At 36.7% G+C, this 19,242-nt stretch overlaps 1 protein-coding gene and 1 non-coding gene across 2 annotated transcripts; both read left to right on the top strand.

Moving 5' to 3' along the window:
- Positions 1 to 792: 792 nt before the first annotated feature.
- On the top strand, positions 793 to 18,751 carry LOC132187182 (lysine-specific demethylase JMJ27). The gene is made up of 13 exons (XM_059601402.1): positions 793 to 1,442; positions 2,001 to 2,128; positions 2,327 to 2,426; positions 2,549 to 2,681; positions 2,758 to 2,821; positions 11,740 to 12,523; positions 12,632 to 12,961; positions 13,683 to 14,357; positions 14,435 to 14,507; positions 14,597 to 14,682; positions 15,147 to 15,266; positions 15,758 to 15,828; positions 18,487 to 18,751. Exons 1-13 carry the CDS (start codon positions 930 to 932, stop codon positions 18,509 to 18,511), a joined length of 3,102 nt encoding a protein of 1,033 aa, XP_059457385.1. The 5' UTR covers positions 793 to 929; the 3' UTR covers positions 18,512 to 18,751.
- On the top strand, positions 16,029 to 16,158 carry LOC132188896 (U6atac minor spliceosomal RNA). The gene has a single exon (XR_009440956.1). It is a non-coding gene; the product is annotated as a U6atac minor spliceosomal RNA (small nuclear RNA).
- Positions 18,752 to 19,242: the final 491 nt, after the last annotated feature.

Here is a 19,242-nt window from a genome sequence, read left to right as displayed (position 1 = left end):
ATTTTGAAACGGAGGCAGAGTTTGGTATGGGCATGAGTCAAAAGGCCAAAAATTTTAGTGCGTAAAGGTCAAAAGGCAAAAGAAAAAAAATAAAATTTTACCTTATAATTTTTTTTTTTTTACCTTGTGTTGGGGGTCATGGCTTACACTGGCCACCCTCCGACTCGAGGAAAAGGATCTTTTTTATTTTAAAGGAAATGAAGATGAGTCGATCCTTCTTTTTATAATGATAGAATGATCTAAAAAAAAAGCAAACTGATCATTCTACCATTGTAATATAAAGAACCGGTTCCTTTCCAATTTCTTTAAAATAGAAAAGATCCGAATTTCCAACTCCACTTCTTGTATTTTTTATTAAAGAAAATGGAGAGGATCCGGGTTTCTAGCCCTACTTGATTTATCTTTTACTAATGGCGTTCTTGCACCACTTTTTTTTTTTAATCATTTTTTGTATCTGATATAGTTGTCCTAGTCTGAATAAGACGTAGGTAGGTCCGTAACTTCCCTCTCTTAAAAGTATGAAATTGGAATAGCCTAATAACAAAAAAATCCTATCAAGATCTTCAGCCTATACATTTTCTAGGTATAATGTGGTTATAAAATTGATATAAAAAGAAGGACATTTTTTTTCTTGAGAAAAAAAGAAGGACATATTAAAGCACAGAGAAAGTTTTCTTTCGACTTAGTGACGCGTGTCCTAGAACAATTAATTCTGGATCGGCTCGGGAAAACTTCGTACTTAATTAATGCACGTCATCATACAACGCATCAATTCGCACCAATCCCTACATAAGCATCCATTCGCATACAACAGATTCGTGTTCGTTTCATAACAAAGTTCGCCCTGTCCGAATATCTCTTACGCCACCACCCAACAAATCTCAGCCGAGTTCAATGCAATCCTAGCCGTCGATTGTAGCCAGTTTCTCATGGATACGCCGTCCGATCGCCGCTGCAAGCGAAGCGCGGGACCGAACAAATGGCGGTGCAGCGAAACGTCGTCGCCGGGAAAGTCGTACTGCGAGAAGCACATGGTCCAGCTGAAGCAGCAGACGCAGAAGAGGAATCAGAGAGACGGAGACGAAAATAGAGATTCCGGCGAGATATTAGGCGGGAGAGGGGACGCCAGCGGATCAAATAATAATAATAAGAAGAAGATGAACAAGAAGGAGGTGAGCGATGGATTGGCTGGGGAAGCGAGCGAGTCCGACTCCCACTTGAAACACATTTTGACCAAAGAGCAGAAGAACAACTTCTCTGCGTATAAGAGAGTGAAAGTTGATAAAGGCGTAACTAATTCCCAACAATCTCTGTCTACGTTCAATAAGGGTGCAGGACAGGGTAATTCCAGCGAAGGAAATGGTAATTCCGGTGAAGGAAAGAGTAATTCCGATAAAGGACAATGGAGGCCCGCTAAGTCCGAGAGTAAAGCCCTGGAGAAGGTAAATTCAATGGTTGTATGTCTTTCTTTCTTAGATTTTCAGTTTTTTTTTCTTCGCATTTTATATGCTTTTTTTTGGGCCAAAGTACCTTCAATGAATGAATTAAATTAATAATTCAAGCAAAAAGTAGAAGAAAAAAACCACACACAAGCACTTAATATGAAATACTATCAAACACCAAGAGAGCAACACACAAGAACACACCAAATTTACGTAGAAAACTCTCTACAGTCGGGACAAATTCGATCATAATAAAATATAGATTACAACTGTCAAGTTTATGCCCAGAACTTGAGTTCACAAAAAATTAGAAAAAATACAATAATATCAACTCTATTGGAAAAAAATATAATTCCACTACAAACCACGGTAATCTGGCGAAATCAATACTGCAGCGAGATCTCTATTCTGAATGCTACAACTCCCTATAACAAGAGTGCGATGTTTGTTTCGCATTTTCTGCATCAATTGAAAGTGTATTGTATGCCTGATTTATTTTTATTCCTGTATTACTCAGCAATGAATTGTCTTCCATTTTAACAAGCTTAGCCGCTGCAGGATGAGTCCAATAAAAACAAGAAGGGGAGTTTAATGTGTCATCAATGTCAGCGAAATGACAAGAGTGGTGTCGTCTTCTGTTCCAACTGTAATAGGAAGCGTTATTGTTATGAGTGCCTTGAAAAGTGGTAAGAAGAATGATAGAAGTTTTATTAGTACATTTTTCTATGCGAGTTTATGCTCCAAGGATTACTTATATGCTCGAAGGTGTTGGCCAATTCTAATTCAGCCAGCTCTCAGCATTAATATGAGCCTTGTTCTAATACAGTGCTCTCAAGTTGAGGGATTTGATCTGCAATGACTTTACATAGTTTGTAATGAAATAGGTACCCTGGGAAGACAAGAGAGGAAGTTGAGGATGCATGTCCATTTTGTTGTGGCAACTGCAATTGCAAAGCTTGTTTGCGGGAGGTTCTGGTTGTGAAGGTATGCCTTCTCTGTCTCTCTGTCTCCCCCCTCCCCCTTTTCTAATCTCAATTATGGGAAGTTTGTGAGATAGATTACATTTGTTTTTTTTTTCCTCACTGTTCTTGTTTTTCTTCTGACAGCCTTGCCATAAGGAACTAGATGTCACTGTGAAACTACAGCGGTTGCAGTACCTGCTATATAAAGTTCTGCCTGTTCTCAGATGTATTCATAAGGAGCAGATATTTGAACTAGAAATTGAATCCAATATACGAGGTAAAATGTGATATATAAGTAAATAAAGCTTGTACTTTCTTTTACCGTGTTAAGTATTCTTTTATTGTTTTCTCAGGTGTTCAATTGACAGAAATGGATATAACAAGAATCAAACTGGATAAAAACGAGCGTCTATACTGGTACATTTTTTGGACTTTCTGATGCTAAAATTGAGATGAATATTAGATGTTGAGTTTTATTAGTATCTGTTGTTATCATTTATGTGCTACGCTAGGAAACACAATTAATTTCCTGATTTTATTTTATTCTCTGATTATGTTTCTATTATTATATCATAATAGGTTGCATTCCTGTTTTTTTTTAATATATAGCTCATTAACCTAGAAATCATACAATTTCTCCCTTCTTTGCTCCTTTCTTTCTTTACTTTTTCTTTTCTTTTCAACTTAGTATCAAAGCGGTCGATTCCTAGGAAAATCGAGAAAAAAAGGGAGAGAAATGCTGGCTATACATATGCTGACATCAGCATAAAGGAAAAAGCTTGGTCTTTGCTTGCATCTGTGCTTATTAGAAGATTATCGATCAAAGTTTTTTCGGTTAAACGCGGAGAACACAACCAGCACTGGTGGTGCCAATCAGTTTTCTTCAGTTTTGATCCTTGTTGTTGCGAGTAAGAGGATTTATGAGGGCGATTGGATTAAGCGGTATGATCTGCGTTGATTTATAAAGAAAACACGAGTTTCTAGTGGCTATGATGACTGTTCTAGTGGCTGTGTAAGGCGGCAGTTTAAAGGGCCAAAACGACAAGTCGTGTAGCTCAGAACCAAATGACAAATTACACTAAACGAGCGGTAAGTTACACTAAACGACAAGTTGTTTAGAGGAGTAAAAAAAAGATGCTACTATACCTATGTTGTTTGCATATTTAATCAAGTATGATGTGTGATGCCTAGTTTAGTTTTAATGTTATATTCGATACTTCATTGAGCCTCGTGGTTGGGTATTAGAGCTATTTAGTTGGATGTCTATCTAGAAATGTTAAAAGTGAGGCATATACCAAAAAATCACAAAAGGGGAATAGAGAGACAAGTGACCTCTTAGATTGAAAATCCAACTCTCCAAATCACAATAGTGAAATTAGACGGGCTTTATTATCTTACTTGGTCGTAATATACCATGTTATTTATGAAGTGTTAAGGGGAAAATGAGATATCTAAATGGTATAATCTCAAAGCCCCGGTTAGGTAATTATACTTGTGAAAGAGCTATAGAATTCAACAATTATGTCCTGGTTATTACATTCTATGCAATTGGAGATTAGTCAGAGTTATCTTTTTCTCTACACTCCAAAGGAGATTTGGAACGTAACAATGCAAATTTGTTCTAAGAAGGGGAATGCAACACATTTATGAGCTGAAGCTTCAGATTCATGGGACAACCCAAGGTGAGTGGTTTGTTGCCATCTATTTCATAAGATTCGTGGTTTGTGACAGGAATTGGATTACTACCAAATCTTTTAGATCGAGTGTGCAGTGTATACGGTTAAAATCTGAAGAATAATAAACGAGGGGCATATCTTTGAATTTCTTACCAGTTAAAATTTTGAGTTTGATCAAGTTTGAGTTCTAATTTTGGGGAAGGAGCATTTTCCTCTTGAGGGGAGTTATTTGCATATGTTCAAAATGAGGAGAGTCGTCCTAGTGCTATGCTACATTCTTCTTCACATGACCGATTCACCATAGTTACTCCATCCCAATGTAACAACAAGGAGATTATAGGAGTTGTGATGAAAGAAAAGTAACGGATGGGTATACGGATGAGAAGGACAAATTATTTTCTGACCACTGTAATAGGTCTCGACATACGAGACTTGTTGGAAGCTTCATGGTCAACCTACTAGGTAGAGAAGGTTGTTTTGACAATGTACTTGGCCTCGGGCTAATCACCCTTTGATAGTGGAGAGCAGAGATAGCATCTTCCATGCCTACTCTTGGTCCTTCCACTCCCGACACCAGGACACTCAATAAGGAAGAACTAGAAATACTCCGTCGGCTTATGTCTCAATTAGAAATGTCCACTAGTGCATCCTCCTCCTTTGCCTATTCAGGTAATTTAGCCTATGCTTTGAATGCATCCACCATTGAATCTGATGATCCTTGTATCATTGATTCAGGGGTTCCCAATCATATGACTAGTTTATCTTCCCCCGTTTTCTTCTTATAATCTATGCTCATGTAGAGACAAGGTAAGAATAGCTAATGGTTCGCTATAACCTATGTCTAGTAAATGTTCTATTTTTGTAACGCTATCTTCGTCACTTTCATATATTCTCAATGTACCCGATTTTGCAACTAATCTATTATCTATTGCACGTATTACCCATGATTTGAATTACATAGTTATCTCTTATTCTTATTATTGTTTTTTCCAGGACTTAGTCATGGTGGATAATTGGACATAGCCATCATAATAAGCAGCAGGAAAAACAACTAGAAGAGCTTGCTTATAGCCCTTGAATTCTTATTCACGAATGAATTTTTGGAAAGCCAATAGCAAGATTCAATTTTGACTTCCTAGAGCCGATGTTGTTGATGGAAGAGATGAAATATAACAAAGGTATATATTTTTTATTAGAGGTTGAATCGGTCATCAAAAGAAGAATTAGGCTAGAAGAGTGTGTTATGAGCCATGGCCACCTCCTTGGTGGGGGCAGCTCCTCATTGTGGGTGATAACTTGAGGGATGGTCTCTACCACTTTTATTCTCAACCCCGGACACATGGTCAACTCAAATAGGCTTATCACGCCGTCTATCTGTCATCTGATGACTCTGCGACAATGATTTGGCTCTAGCATCAACTTCTAAAGCATTTGTCTTTTTCTTTGTTACGATGCATGTTTCCTTCTTTATTTTTGCACAATAATGTTTCTAAGTTTCAGTATGATACTTGTGAACGTGTCAAATACCATTGGGTGTCTTTTCTTCCTAGTTTAAATAAAAGTTCTAAGCCTTTTGTTATTGTTCATCTGATATCTAGAGTCCTCAGAGAGTTGTTTCTTTATCTAGATTTTGTTGGTGGATTTTTTAATTGATGATTATTCTAAGACCACATGCGTCTATTTGTTAAAAGATAAAAGTGATGTATTATCAATTTTTCAGATGTTTCACAAAATGGTTCAAACTCGGTTTAATGCCTCCATCAAATTTTTTCGTTTAGACAATGGGGGCAAGTATCTATCTAGTGACCTTTGCACATATTTTATTGAGCATCGCATTATCCACCAGACGACTTGTCTTGACACTTCTCAACAAAATAGAGTTGCTAAGCATAAATATCAGCATCTTCTATAGGTAACCTGAGCTTTAATGATTTCTATTTATTTTTCCAAATCTTATTTGGGTGATACCTTGCTCACAAGTGCATATCTTATCAATCGGATGCCATCTCGTCTTGAATTTCCAGACACCTATTGAGGTTTTGTCACCCTCTATGTCTTCCTCTGCATGTATTGTTCCCCCTAGGGTGTTTGTTTTGTTTACCTTCATGGTCCAGCTCAAGGTAAATTGGATCCTTGAGCCCATAAATGTGTCTTCTTGGATTATTCGCCCATTCAAATGGGGAACAAGTGTAATCATCCCCCATTAAGGAAGTGTTTTGTGTTTATGGATTTGACATTCTTCGAATCACAACCTAATTTTTCATCTACCCAAACCTCTCCTCAAGGGGAGAGTAGTAGTGAAGAGAAATATGCTATCAGTCCTCTGCTTGTACCTGCTACTTTGCCAGCACTTATTGATGAGCCAGATGAGCTTCCAACTTTAGTTGTTTGCTCGTTGCCAAGCATCAACTCTTGACTCAGGTAATTTTACTTAAATCCCTTGTTTATTAAACTCTTCAAAATAAATAAATAAACCTCTTCAATACCTATTGTTAATCACATAAACCTTCCTATTGCACAATGCAAAAGGAACCACTTCATGTACTCAACATCCCATGTAACACCCTAGCTTAAAATATATAAGTCGATAGACGCGGAATACTCACATATTCCATGTGGCGCTACTATTACGCTGATTCACTTAGCAGAAATTGCATGTATCTATGTTTTTTCTTCTTTTTGAAACTACAAACTCACTTATATACACAATGAACTGAACACCAGAGCTTTACTAGACAACTTCATATAATTATCAAATGTCATTACAAAATATATTTAACCTTGTTCAAACTATTACAAAAATGCCACTATGGCAACTAGTAACACTTATGGCTGATCTCCACAAAATTCAGCCATACCTCAAAGATTGAGGCCTCCAGCAGATCCTCGAGGATAATAATCCTGATTCCAATAGGGTTCTTCCTCAGTTACTTTGACTGTATTTGTAAAACTCCACAGTTTTACAGGTGGAAACAATGAGCCCAAACTCAGTAAGTAAGTACTAGCTAACTATTTACAGTGTGTGACGTGAGCCCTTCTAGCACTGTATAGCTATAAATAACGGATATACTTAACGCTATCTTTTTCCATATTAAAACATTAGTGTATAGCTATTTATAGTAGTTAAATTCAGTTGATAATAAAATACAACAGTTAAATCAAAACATGCAGCATACACACTTATAATAGCATATCAAAATCAACATATACTTTTACTTTTCATTTCATTTCATTAATTGATGGTCGTGCGCCCCTTTTAGCACTGGGTCGATAAGCGTATTACCCTACTTATCACTGGGTTGTTGGTTGTACTCCTCTTCCTAACGCTGGGTGGCTAGTTGTGTTACCTTTCCTATCACTAGGTGGTTAGTCGTATTAGCCTTCATGACTCTGGGTGGCTAGTCAGCCTAGTCCTATTCCTCCTAGCACTGGGTCGATAAGCGCATATCCACTTATCACTAGGTTGTCAAGTCGTACTCCTCCTCCCGACACTCGATCATCGAGCGTATTCCCCCTCTCAACCCTGGGTTGTGATAAAACATTTCCAAAATGTTCTTTTTTCCATTTTATTCAAAAACCATTCTTTCCTTTAAATTAATTCCTTTCAAAACTACTTGTTCCTTCAAAATTCATTTTTGCATTAAATTCCTTTTTTTAAACAATGAAAAACTTAGTATAACATTCAGTGCATATATGAAACATACTTTAAATCATAGGGCTCAGAGTCAGTAATTGTGCACAACAATTTATGGCATGTAAAACATTTCAGTATGGTTGGATAGTTTTACTTACCCTTTCACTAATCCTTGGTTTAAAATTGTCTGGCTTGAAATCGTGTTTTCTCTACATACAGATTACATCTAATTGTCAGATTCTAATCTTCCTTTAAGTCATAAGATGTTCCTTGAACCTTTAAGGACATTTAAATTATGGTTTAGCCCATGAAAAACCTTATTTTTACCACACTACCCAGGCTTGGTTGATCAAGCTTTGATTGAGCATTGACTAGGGCACACTGGAAGTTTCTATCTCAAGCTCGGTTGGTCGAGCACAATACTCGGTCGACCAAGGGGGTTCTGACACGCTTTCATTTTTTGAAAACACCACAAAAATCCACCTTTTTTAATTTTTTTTTTAATTTTTTAACCACTCTTCATTCCAACTAGTACTTGAACACCATATATTAATATACTTTGAAAACGTTCAAAACCTCCAAACTTTTGAATCCTAAATAAAACCTTAGTTTTTACAAAAAACCTCCACTTTCAAATTCCGATAGTTTTAACTAAATTTGGGCAATACAACGACGCATTAATGCATATTTTCCATTCGCCATGCAAGCCCATACTTATACTTTTATCATAATATTTTTGAAAACATTTCGTTTATCACTTCCATTATCGAAATACTAATACTATCAATATTATCTCAATATTGTTAATGTTACTTATTGTATGACTATGTATATATCTATATTTGGACAATACAATGACACTATAATCACTAGTTTATGGAAAAAATGAGAAAGCGAGTTTTATACCTCCCGAGGTTTGCTTTGCGAGTACCTCCTTTTCCACGCTCAAACTTGCAGAGCTTCGCTACCTCACAATGCTCTCTAGTCGGTTTCAGTGTAGCTTAGCCTATTGAGTGATTCCATTTCAGTCATAGGTTACGTGACACATGGCTCTGTCAATCAAGCTGGTCTCTCTGTCGATCGAGTCATCATGACTCGCATTTAATGCGAGTGAAAATCGCGTCAGACTCAAATAAGCTCAACCGTTTTTGGCAGCTCGGTCAATCGAGCACCTTCTTGGTAGATCAAGTGTCATCTGTCAGTTGATTTTCCCTCGGTCGATCGAGCTTAGTGCAATTAGCCTTAATTTTGTGTTTTTTTACTATGTTTTTCGTTCCGTTTTGTCTTATCACTCCCAACTCCATATTGTACTCAATCCGATCGAGCAATATTGTGTATGTGGCAGTAAATTGGGCGTAACTTGGGCTACATGCGTCAGAATCACGCATAAGACCCCAATCTGGAAAGCTCTCTTCGGTGCACTTGATGTGGTTACTGAGCGTAGCTTCGAAGTGCTATTTTGGGCTCAAAATTCACTATTTTCCCATCCAAATCACCATTTTAAGTTATTTTCCGCTAATTTAGGGAATATTTATTTTCCTTGGGTGGCTAGGGTTTTCCTCTTTCCTATTTACGATTCGCTTTCTATTCTCCTGAGTTTCCTTTCACCTCAACTTCTAGGTTCTGACTTAATATCCCATGTTTTGTCTGAATATCCCTAATTCTACACATCATCCACATATGCTTATTCTAATATTTTATGCCACTATACTCCTTGCCGAGGGCCTTTGCACCCCCGGGATTGAGCGAAGCTCCAGATACCCGGTGCCAAATAAAAAATATAAAAAATTTATGCCACTATTTTAGTTTCCTAATTTTCTTTAGATTTTATTTGTCCTGGTGCAACATATCCAACTTTGTTTCCTATGAGCATCTTTACCTTCATATTATACCTTTATTTCCAAATTGTATTCAGTACAAGAGGCTCTTAGTGAGATAGTGGAGGGAAGCAACGCAGGAGGAAATGAAAGCCCTTCACAAAAATAATACATGGGAGTTCATTAAATTACCTAATGGGAAAAAGGCAGCAGGATGTAAGTGGGTGTTTACTGGCAAAGTATAAATTCGATGGTTTTATGAAAAGATATAAGGCTAAATTGGTTGCAAAAGGCTTTACTATGAGGAAGCATTCGCTCCAATAGCTAAAATGAACTCTTCTATTTGAGTCTTACTTTTGTTGGCAGCAATTTAAATTGTTCGCTTTACCAGTTTGATGTGAAAAATGCATTTCTTCATGGAGACCTAGAGGAAGAAGTGTACATGGAGGTTCCTCCTAGTCTTGAATTTCCTTCAGCCAACATTGAAGTGTGCAAGCTGAAGAAGGCATTATAGGGTTTGAAATAATATCCTAGTGCATGGTTTGAGAGGTTTTCTCAAAGTATGCGAAGATGTGTTTACTAGCAGAGTTAGGCTGACCATAAACTTTTCAATAGACATTCTTCACAAGGAAAGGTAGCTACTCTTATTGTGTATGTCGATAATATAGTATTGAGAAGAAATGATGATGGAGAAATACGAAGGTTAAAAAAATTATCTTGCTAGTAAATTTGAAATAAAAGACTTGAGCAGTAGTTTGAAGTAATTTTTTGGGCATTGTGGTTGCAAGATCAAAACATAGTAAGCTTAGTTCTTAGTGAAAGAATGTTCTTGATCTTCTCGAGGAAACATGGATGCTCGGGTGTAAAGCTATTGATATAATCCAATGGAGTAGATTTATAAGTTAGGGGAAGGTAGTGAGAGTCCTTTAGTGGAAAAAGGAAGACATCAAAACCTGGTTGGTAGATTAATTTATATTTAGCTCATGACCAAAGCTGGATGGTCTTTCTTTCAATTCCATCAGTGTTGAGGCTATGTGGCTGGAGAGAGCTTTTGAGGAGAGTGAGGTTTTTGAGGTGGTGAGTGTCCTGAATGGTGGTAAGGCCCTGAGCCTTGATGGTTTTTCCGTGGCTTTTTTCCAGACTTGTTTGGAGGTCATTAAAGAGGATTTCATAAATGTTTTCCAAGAGTTTCATCTTTGAGGGAAGTTGAAAAAAACCTTAATGCAAATTTTATTTCCTGCATCCTTGAGAAAGCTGCGGTTGTGGATATTAAGGACTTCAGTCCATTAGTCTTGTGGGTGGTGTTTATAAAATCATCTCTAAAGTCCAGCAAACAGGATGAAAACAGTGTTTCCATTATCAGACACCTTCCAAAGTTGGTTTGCATTTCCTAAATCTCAACCCTCAGTACTCTTCACTCCCGTCCAGTGACTTCACTTCTGTCTGCCACCCCTCTAAGCTTGACAACCAGCTGATTCTGACAGTGTAGAGGCTGTACAAGAATAAGCTAGAAAGAGAGAAGCCTGGAAAGAGAGAGAAGAGAGAAGCAGAGAGAGAGAGAGAGATAGACAGAGAGAGAAGAGGTGGGAGGAAAAGGAAAGAGAATCAATTTCTCATAATTTTATTCCATCAAAGTCTACCTTCATTGGAGTACAAAAGACGCTTAACTCGACTAACGACTAAACCCTAGGGCAACACCCATTTATTGACTTATCTAACATAATTTAGTGCAACACCTATTTATTGAATTGCCTAAAATATTCTAGGGCAACGCCCATTTATTGAATTACAAAAATAACTTTTGACTCTTGTAAATTAAATAAAAACTTAAGTTAAAGCTAATAACCCAATTAACTAATAAAACTACTGGACCCAATTAACTCTTGTTGCAACCCGCATCAAGGGGTCATAACTTTATAAGACTTGTGACATTCGATACATGGATACAATTATTCTGCATGTGTGTATCTTGATCCTTAATGCATCAATGCTCGTTTTCTTGAATGAAAAGTGGGATTATTACTAGATGTCTAACTATTGCGTGAGATGTATATTTTGTCTGATTTAGTGGTTGTGCCTTTTGTTTTCCTTGATGGATATAATTGCTCATATATATCTGTAAACTGTTTACACAGCCACACATTAAAACTTGTGTGTTTTTTCTTCATTGAATTTAGTTATGACAGGATGTGTTTTCTTATATGACAGTGACAATTGCAATACATCCATTGTTGGTTTCCACAGAAGCTGCCCCAACCCTAGTTGTTCTTATGAACTGTGTCTCAACTGTTGTAAAGAACTAAGGGGAGGACACCAGCCTGGAGGTAATGAAGCAGAAACATCTCAACAACAGTGTCTAGAAAAAGCTTATTCTCAAGTTACTGGGAGAGAGGGCTATATTAATGCACAAATGCAAAGACTTGGGGGTGAGAGCCAAGAGACCCCTGCTTCTAATGATTCTAAAGCTCTTATGTCCTGTCACTTTCCTGATTGGAGAGCTAATACTGATGGTAGCATTCCATGCCCTCCAAAAGAGCGTGGAGGTTGTGGTACTGCAAAACTAGAGTTGAAACGCAATTTTAAAGCTAACTGGATAATAAAGCTTTTAGAGAATGCAGAGGATCTTACTAGTAATTACAAGTCGCCAGATTCTGATTTATCTCAAGGATGTTCTACATGCCTGTCAAATATTTCTGGTGGGAACAAGGATATAATTTCTGATCTGAGACAAGCAGCGTTCAGGAAAAACAGTGATGATAACTTCTTATACTGCCCGAATGCTGTTGACATGGCATATGATGAAATTGATCATTTTCAGAGACACTGGATGAGGGGTGAACCTGTGATTGTCAGAAATGTTCTTGAAAAGACATCTGGTCTTAGTTGGGAACCAATGGTCATGTGGAGGGCTTTTAGAGAAACAGGTGGTAATGTAAAGTTCAAAGAAGAGACTAGAAGTGTGAAGGCCATTGATTGTTTGGATTGGTGTGAGGTTGGTTATCTTAATTATCGAACTTATTCTGGTAAATAATGTCTGAATACTTCTACCATATTTGCACCTATGAGATTTTTGGGTTGATGAGATCTCATTGTTATGTAGGTTGAGATTAATATTCACCAATTTTTCATGGGCTACTCAGAGGGCCGTGTGCATAAAGATGGCTGGCCTGAGATGTTGAAATTGAAGGATTGGCCCTCATCAACATTGTTTGGGGAGCGTTTGCCCAGGCATGGTGCTGAATTTATAGCGGCACTCCCCTACAGTGACTATACTGATCCAAAATCAGGTCTTCTGAACCTTGCTACAAAACTTCCTGATGACTCGCTGAAACCTGATTTGGGACCCAAAACATATATTGCATATGGGTTTTCCGAAGAGCTTGGTAGAGGTGATTCAGTGACAAAGCTGCACTGTGATATGTCTGATGCGGTAACGTTGTTATGCTTGGGAAATATTTCGTTGTACCTATCAATCCTTGCTTGAGAGATTTGACTATTTTTTTTCTTTTCTTTTTAATTAATTTCATTAACCTATGAAAAAAAGGGAAATAAAAATGAGCTGGAGTATGTAGCATATTAAAAAACCGGAAGAGTATGATAAAGTTTGTCCTCTCTGAGTCGTTAATGATTGTTTTTGCTTTCATCTTTTAATTTTTTTTTTCCTTCTGAAAGTGTTAATAAATTAAAATTTCCACTCTTAAATCATTTTCTTGACACCCTTGTGCCTGAGCACATACTGGTTGTTACTTTTCTGGCAATGCTTAGTTAATTGTGTTGCAAGCATTATGGGCCAAGCTATTTAATATTTTTGTTTATGCATTCTATAGCATTTTTACATCAATTATTATAATTTAATGTCTAGCACAAGTTGTGGGAGCTTAAGAGTGTTCACTTTAGATTTATTTTATACTTTCATCTCATCATGTCTTACACTTATAATACACATTTTGTATGCTCAAATTATTTCACATGAAGCCTGTATGTGGAATTCCTAAGTGGAAGGTTTTGCAAAAAATTGTGTTTCTAAACTATGATTCCAGTTTCATCTTTGTTAAAGTTAACGATTTTCTTTAATTTCGCTTGATTCTATTGACGATATTCTATATCATGACTTTGACAATGTTGCCTGATGGGCATTTGATTGGGTTTAGGTTAATGTACTGACACACACAACTAAGGTGATTATTGATTCCTGGAAACTCAAATATGTTAAGAACACACGGAAGAAACATGCAGTTGAGGACTTTCATGAACTTCATGGTGAAATAGATGAGGCTGGGGATGGAATTAAAGGACAGCTGCTTAACCGAACTCGTGAACATGAGATTATTTCTGAATGTACAACAAATGGGAAGTTAAAGACACAAGGCAGACATCAATCTGAAGAGAAAAAATACTGCTCATCTTATCAACTTGAAGTTGCTGAAAGGAATTTTCCCTTGGGTAATAGGGTCAGTACAAGCTCTTCTCCTACTGCTGAAATTCGGTGCCTAGCAAATGGAGTTGAAGCTGAGAATGAAGGCGTAGTTGATACAACTGTTCAAGAATGTGTTCAATCTTCTAATGAAAAAGTGACAAGGAAGCTTAATGAGAAAGAAGCTTTAGGGATTTCTTTTCCAGGAAATGATGGAGTTAATGATCCAGGATCAAAAGAGTCGAGTCCAGACTCATCAAAGGATTCTCTTGAAAATAATGAACAACAGGAGATTGGCCATGGTGGTGCTGTTTGGGACATCTTCCGTCGGAAAGATGTTCCTAAGTTGATTAAATACTTGGAAAGGCACAAGAAGGAATTTCGCCACATCAACAATATTCGTGTAAAATCTGTGAGTATCATTGCTGATAATTATTAACTATGTCCTTGTACAAGAGAATAGAGTTGCTTATAATGTGCTTGTTTCAGGTTATTCATCCAATTCATGATCAGACTTTTTTCTTGAATGAGAGACATAAGAAACAACTGAAGGAGGAGTTTAGTAAGAATCTTTTCTATATCTCTCCGAGTCAGTCTTGCAGAGTTACATTATACCGCTACAGTACTAATTATGTTTTATTTTGTACACAGATGTAGAACCTTGGACATTTGAGCAATACCTTGGTGAAGCTGTTTTTATTCCAGCAGGATGCCCTCATCAAGTTAGAAATAGACAAGTAATTGATCAGCTAATCACGAGCTTGTCCATAAGTTAGACATGAATGATCTACATCTTTATCAAAATACTTGGGGCTTTTTTCTAGTTGTTGATATGTATTTCCCTGGTTGATGCTTAAAAATCGTGTGAGCTCTTTGAAACCACCCCTTTTATTTTTATTTTATTAACCTATCAAAGAAAATACGACAAAAAAGCGTGTATTAAATTACATTGTAACTTTGATACATTTTATGGACGCATGGAACTAGTTTGTTTGAATTATGGTAATATAAACACACAAGAAAAATTAGGAAAAAAAAAACGGATTTTCCTACAGCCAAAATGAATTGCTTTCAAATAATTTCCTTATTTTGGGCCTTTGTTGCCCATCTACAAATATTAATTTTCTTAATTTTGACCTTCACTCTATCTTTGTTAGTCTTTCAATATTTATCTTGATTCTATTTCGGGTCATTTTTTCAGTCTTGTATAAAGGTCGCACTTGATTTTGTATCTCCCGAAAATGTTGAAGAATGTGTCCGGTTAACTGAAGAGTTTCGGTTGCTCCCAAAGAACCATAGAGCTAAGGAAGACAAGTTGGAGGTACTTTTTTGTATTTTCTGCCTTTTTGTTACTCATAATCATTTATTTGTCATGTTAAGTTTCTTTTTTCTTCATTCTGTAATAAAATAGTATTTATGCATATTAAATATTGTAGCACTGCATTTTTAAAAACGTTGTCAAATGGACCCATAACCACTTGTATGTGTCTTAATAAGGGTTATGAATGTCAGAACTAGGCTTTAAAAATTGTACATCTATAAAAGTTGAAAAATTATATATTGTACTTTTGGATGGCATCTATTTGGTATTTGATTAATAGCACGATCAATTTGAATAATGGAAGAAGTTTGGCAGCTAAATTCATCGCAGATATGTGCTTCATGTTGACTACAACATGAAATGGAGGCTTTAACTATTTATGTTAGGTTGAAATATACCTACTTAGGGATGGCTATCAAATAGGCCATAGATAATAAATATTCATGTTATCCATGTTTCTGGCTCTATTAAATTTCTTCCTTTACTTGCAGGTTAAAAAGATGACACTATATGCTGTAAGTTGGGCTGTGAGAGAAGCCAAAAGTCTCATGTCAAATCTCGAGTAAGATTCATCCCTTTATAATGATTTTGTTTTTGCTGCTAATATTTGAAGCCCAATATGATATCTATCAGATAAAAGGCCTTATGACTTTGGTATTCTAGTCTTTGTTTTCTTTGGATGAGAGAGAGTGATGTAGAACACTTCATGGGGGTTATTGTGCGAAGATTACGTGGCTGTTTGGCTAATAATTTTTTTTTTTTGTGTTCGTAGAAAGGAGAGATGGTTGGCATCTCCCCTGACAGGGACGGAAACAGCCTTCGGACTTTCCAGTTATCCACACATCCGGTTAAGGCTACCCACCATTCAGGGTGGATCTATAATCCAATTTAAAAACTTATCAAAAAAAATTATAGTTTTTTTTTTTCCCCCCCTTTTAATGCTCCATTTAGTTAGGGGTGAGCATTGACCCCAATGGTCAGTTTTCAGCCACTGAACCTATGGTGTTGGCTGCCAGAAACTGCCCACAAACTAAACCAACCAATGCTGGTAACTGATTTGCACCAGCACCAATGGCTATCGGCCAGTTGTTGATTGGCTGGTTTGTTTTGGCTTGACCCTTTTGGTACATTGTTTTTCTAGCCTAAATTATTTGGTTTTGGCTCGGCCACTTGGGTCCATTGTGCTTTTTACTACGATGTTGTACTGCCCCTTCAATTTCTCTGCAGTCCCAAACCACCAGACCCACAATCACAAACCCTAGGTTTGACCTCTTGCGTCTCACTCACCAAGAGAAACTTCGAGCTCTTTTAGTCCTCTCTGAACCAGAATGCCAACACTGAGAATGGCGGTTGGATTGTTGACTCTTTCAATCTGTCACTGCAGAAAGCTTTGATTTTAAGAAAAAATATTTGGTACATGATATCATCTGGTGTCGGACTTGAGATTGGTGAGGGAGGTTGGCAAACAGACAAGCACGTTGGGAAATGAAGAGTGATAGGGATTTAGGGCCCAAGAGGGGTGGCGAAAAAGATTGTGTAGGGTATGGGTAAGAGATGTAGAGTGAAAACGGCTAGTGTTAGTTTAGCAGGTGAGAGAAGTAGAGGGTCTATGTTTGGTGTGAGAAAGTCTGGGTTTTTACATAGTGGATAACCATTGGGTAGTTTTCATAGGATCTCCGATACCCTCCTCCAACATCAGAATTGACAATCTTGAGTTTTGAACCCTGGAACCAAAAGCTATCCACCAAAAGTTGGAAATTGATCGATGTTGATTGGTTTTCAATTGGGTTGGTTGGGTTTTAGGATCCCATGCTCACCTCTATATTTAGCAAGTATTTGAAAGATAATAAAATGATTAACTGCACAATTTACTTTTTGCTTAAGTTTTTGGAATAAGTGACAATTTAATAGTAAATATAACAGATCTAGAGGAAAGAATTGCCAGTTTGCTAATTGCTTCACTGGTTACTGAAAATTTTCACAATTGTACCAGCTTGGAGTTTTGTGTTTTGCATATGTACACATACATAAGTACCTGTTTCATTCACGTCAAAAAAGAAGAAGTACCTATTTCATATATATATATATACACGTATGTATCTATATATGTATGCTACTTTCTTGCATGGCAAAACATATATTCTTCGCTATTATTGTACCTACCATTACCTCTTAGATTAGAAGAAGAGTAAGGTAACTTGAGGCGATAGTATTTTGAATAAGAAGGTGTTGTATTTATTTAGTTTCTTGATGGAGAGGCGAAGGAAGATCTGTTTGTTGATCTGAAACACAATCGCCGGTACTAGAAAGTGTCACATTTAAATTTTGATGGATATGAAATGAAAGGTTTGTATTTGTATCAAATGGAATTATTGTCTACTTTCCTTGGAATCTCATTGGCCCAATGGATTACACAATCGGAGAGAGCTGTCTGCATCTCTTGTACCCTAATCTCTGTGTAAGGCAGGAGATATTCAAGATACCGTCACAAAACCATTCCTCTCTATAACAGACTTCATCCATGTATGCATCTTCATCTCTTGCATTGGTTTTATCAAATGTCTCTGCTTTTGAAGTATATGCTGCCATTTTTATGACTTTGTTTATGCTAGAAAGTAGTAGGAGTTGCCATGGTAATGGCACCAAAGAGTTGCTATGGTAATGACACCTAGTTCTACGCATGGGTCAGTCTATGGTAACAATCGGCCTAGCATGGCTAAGCATCCATGGATTGAGAATCTAATTTCTAGTTTTGAGTTACATTCTCAATCTTCAACATTTTGTGTGCAAAGTTACTACTTCCAAATGAAGCTAATTGATACATTATGCATCATACACTACTACGGCCATTGTTGTTATTACCTCGTGCAAAGTTTCAACTAGTCCTGTAAAAATGTAATAAATTTAGTAAGAGACTGAAGTAAAAGTCATGTAGATTTACCCACAACGTTAATGTTATCACGCTGGCCTTTATAGAACTGGTATTTATCCCCCGTTGAAAGATGAGATCCAACTCAATGCCAGCCATGGGATGGGGATGTGTACACCCCGATTCATATATGACTGCTGCTATTTGATTCAGAATAAAATCATGCTCGTTTGTTATGTCATCAAGTAGCACCTGATTGTCATATACAATTCCGGTGGCAATTATATAGCATTTTGTTTTCATTGATTTTGTCATCATCAATCATCAAACTGACCCAATTGCTTCTTGCAGTAAATCGAACCAAGAGAAAGACTAAGACCACCAGTTGGAGCCAAAACCAGATACAGGAAAAACTAGGAGCACCAGTTGGGGCCAAAAAATAAAACCGGATGGTTTTCCTGCCACTATTTGTGAAGATGCAAAACCACAGTATTATTATTATGCTGTTGTACAATAATATTTTTAAGGAAATAAAATAGTTAATGTTAAAATAAAATAGCTCAAGAACATATTGGTTAATTGGCTATATTATATATATGGACATGGGCATATACTATTTCTCACTTTTCTAACTTTTCTGATTTTGTGCTTTTTTTTTAATTCTTAAAGGGGGTTTACCTTTGTATGTATCTTGTGTATTAGGATTGCACCCTTGCACTTATTAATTAGTGATATGCATTACTTATAATTAAAAAATAAAAATAAAATAAAATAAAATAAAAACTGTGGCTCACCTATGTCATAATTTTGTATAAAGACTTTTGCTGGTTATGACTATCAGCACTCTCTTCAATTTCTTTTGTTGCTACTTATTTGCAACAGGTAAAATTTCACATCTCATTGACCTCTTCTTTCTTATGGTACCTGTGTTTTAGGTTAGAGTTTACAGTTTTACGTTAGAGAAATGTTACGCAGACGCCTAAGTTTATACTTCCCAATGTTGCTTACGTAAAAATAAAAATTATCATTAGATTTAAAATTTAATGGTGATTCATTTAAAATTTAATAGTAATTTTTACTGTTATACAAAGAAGTAAAACTTGGGAG

This window comes from Corylus avellana, chromosome ca7 (assembly GCF_901000735.1).
Source record: "Corylus avellana chromosome ca7, CavTom2PMs-1.0".
Taxonomy (NCBI): Eukaryota; Viridiplantae; Streptophyta; class Magnoliopsida; order Fagales; family Betulaceae; genus Corylus; species Corylus avellana.
The sequence above is the reverse complement of the archived record's forward strand: the minus strand, read 5'-3'. Positions and strand labels throughout refer to the sequence as shown.

Bases quoted from the DNA above. Each gene is read 5' to 3' on its own strand.
- LOC132187182 (XM_059601402.1), top strand. From the start codon at position 930: ATGGATACGCCGTCCGATCGCCGCTGCAAGCGAAGCGCGGGACCGAAC. The intron at 14,508-14,596 runs GTAAGAATCTTT...TTTTGTACACAG, and splicing joins ACAACTGAAGGAGGAGTTTA to ATGTAGAACCTTGGACATTT. The intron at 15,829-18,486 runs GTAAGATTCATC...TGCTTCTTGCAG, and splicing joins AGTCTCATGTCAAATCTCGA to TAAATCGAACCAAGAGAAAG.